The sequence below is a fragment of the Rutidosis leptorrhynchoides genome, chromosome 9 (assembly GCF_046630445.1).
Source record: "Rutidosis leptorrhynchoides isolate AG116_Rl617_1_P2 chromosome 9, CSIRO_AGI_Rlap_v1, whole genome shotgun sequence".
NCBI classification, from domain to species: domain Eukaryota; kingdom Viridiplantae; phylum Streptophyta; class Magnoliopsida; order Asterales; family Asteraceae; genus Rutidosis; species Rutidosis leptorrhynchoides.
In genome coordinates, this window is record NC_092341.1 from 222,844,960 (window position 1) to 222,847,604 (window position 2,645).

The following is a 2,645-nucleotide window of genomic DNA, read 5'->3' on the forward strand; positions in this document are numbered from 1 at the left end:
ATCTGTGAGCTTATATGATCCTGCCGCATTAATTGCCACAATCTAATAAGGGCCTTCCCAATTAGGACCCAATTTGCCAAGCTTTTCTGCTCTGCTTGCTTCATTATTTTGCAGCACCCATTCACCTATAGCGAAGGATAAAGCACGCACTCTTTTATTATAATATTTAGCGATTTGCTGTTTATTATTCGCTTCTCTGATAGCCGCCATTAATCTCCGCTCTTCTATGAAATTGAGATTTTCGCTCAACGCAGCATCATTTTCTTCTTCATCAAAGTTAGCCATTCGATGTGTTGGTACCAGAATTTCTGCGAGGATTACTGCCTCAGAACCATACACCAAACTAAAAGGTGTTTCGCCTATACTCTTTTTGAAAGTAGTGCGATGTGCCCATAATACATTGGGTAATTCATCTACCTAACCAGTTCGCCTTTCACATAACATCTTTTTAATACCGCTGACAATATCGCGATTGGTTACTTCGCACAATCCATTGGCTTGCGGGTACGCCACTGACGTAAACTTTTGTATTATATTTAAATCAGCGCACCATGTCTTAAAAGGATCTTTCGCTATTTGTGCACCGTTATCGCTAACCAATTCTCGCGGAATACCAAACCTGCAAACAATGTACTCCCAAACAAAATTTCGCACTTGCACACCAGTAATAGTGCGGACCGCCTTAGCTTCAACCCATTTAGTAAAATAATCGATTGCGACAATCAGGAATTTGACATTGCCAGGCCCTGCAGGGAATGGCGCTACAATATCGATAGCTCATTTATTAAACGGCCATGGCGAATTAATAGGAATCATGTCATGCCGCGGCATTCGGTTCTGCGGAGCATGCCTTTGGCAACTTTTACAACGTTTAACAATTTTCGCCACATCGGGGTATAGGGATGGCCAAAAGTATCCCATCAGCATAATTTTTACTGCGATAGTTTTGTAACCTGAATGCAGTGCATAAGTACCGTTATGCACTTCTTCTACAATCATTTCTGCCTCGATTGGGCTAACACATCGCATCATTGGTCAGCAGTATGATTTGCGATATAAGATATCATCTTGAATGATATACATTGGCGCTCGCTCTCGCACTGAACGAGCTTCGCGACTATCCTCTGGCAAGATATTACTGCGGATATATTTTAGGATTGGCTCCATCCAGTTTGGCTGTTCTTCTGTAACAGATGCGACCATCAAGTCACTTTCTATCGACTTACTTGGTAATTCTTTGACCCATACTTGCTTTTGAAAATGCGAAAAAGTTAAAGCGGCTAATTTGCTCAAAGCATCCGCTTTCTTATTTTGACTTCTTGGCACCTGAGCAAGTTCAAAATGCTCAAACCGTGCTGCAGTTTCCTTTAATAGCTGCAAGTACTTTTGCATAGAAGGATCATGTGCTTCAAAAGATCCGCTAAACTGATTCGCTACTAGCTGCGAATCCGTATATGTACGCAACTTAACAATATTCATTTTTCGCGCAATATTTAAGCCTGCGAGCAATGCCTCATACTCTGCCTCATTGTTTGTCAAGTCAAAATTAATTTGCAGAGCATAAGTATGCTCCTCACCGCTTGAACTTGCCAAAACTAAACCCACACCTGCACCTTCTGCACACGAAGCACCATCAGTAAATAAATCCCAAGTTTCGCCGTGTTCAGGTTTTAGTACGGTTCGCTCGTTAATCACTTCCAACTCTCCAGACATTTCAGTGAGATAATCCGCCATAACTTGTCCTTTTTCAGCGCTACGCGGAAGGTAAGATATTTGATAAGCACCTAATTCTACCGCCCATAATGCGAGTCTACCAGATATCTCTGGTTTTGTTAAGACTTGCCTGATTGGCAGATTAGTTAATACATGCACCGGATGCCCTTGAAAATATCTTCGTAGCCTTCGTGTTGTTAAAATGAGCGCATACACAAACTTTTCAATCGACGCATAGTTTATTTCACTCCCCGTAAGAGCTTTACTAACAAAATACACCGGCTTTTGTATTTTGTTCCTTTCCGAGATCAAAACTGATCCGAAAGCCTCGTTTGCCACAGAGATATAAAGATAAAGAACTTCGCCATGAATTGGTGCCGTTAATGTAGGCAAAGTTTTTAACAACTTTTTCATTTCTTGAAACGCAGAATCTGCTTCACTGGACCAAACGAAATTCTTTTGTTTCAAATAACCTTTTAGGGTTTTGAAAAATGGCAACTGCCTTTCAGCGGCTTTAGACAAGAAACGCGTTAATGCGGCTAGTTTTTCCCTCAAACTTTGCACCTCTTTAATCGTTTTTGGTGCAGTCATATTTTCTATGGCCGCGATCTTTTTTGGATTAGCTTGAATACCTTGTTCTGTAACACGATACCCCAAAAATTTCCCTTCAGTTTCGCCAAAACTACATTTTAGCGGGTTAAGCTTCATGTTTATTTCTCGCAACTTGTCAAATGTTTCGCGCATATCTTCAGCGATTCGCTCTTGCGTCGTGCTTTTGATGACTAAATCATCTACATAAGCTTCAAGATTACGCCCTATTTGCTTGTCAAACGCAGTATCAATCAACCGTTGATATGTCGCACCCGCATTGATTAAACCAAAAGGCATCATTATATAGCAATATATGCCCTTGCCCGTATGAAATGCGGTTT

General features: G+C 41.1%; 1 protein-coding gene across 1 annotated transcript; it reads right to left on the bottom strand.

The window, feature by feature from the left end:
• Positions 1-1,035: 1,035 nt before the first annotated feature.
• On the bottom strand, positions 1,036-1,734 carry LOC139868540 (uncharacterized). Its single transcript, XM_071856876.1, has 2 exons — positions 1,525-1,734; positions 1,036-1,440 (listed from the first exon to the last, which is right to left on the bottom strand). Exons 1-2 carry the CDS (start codon positions 1,732-1,734, stop codon positions 1,036-1,038), a joined length of 615 nt encoding a protein of 204 aa, XP_071712977.1.
• Positions 1,735-2,645: the final 911 nt, after the last annotated feature.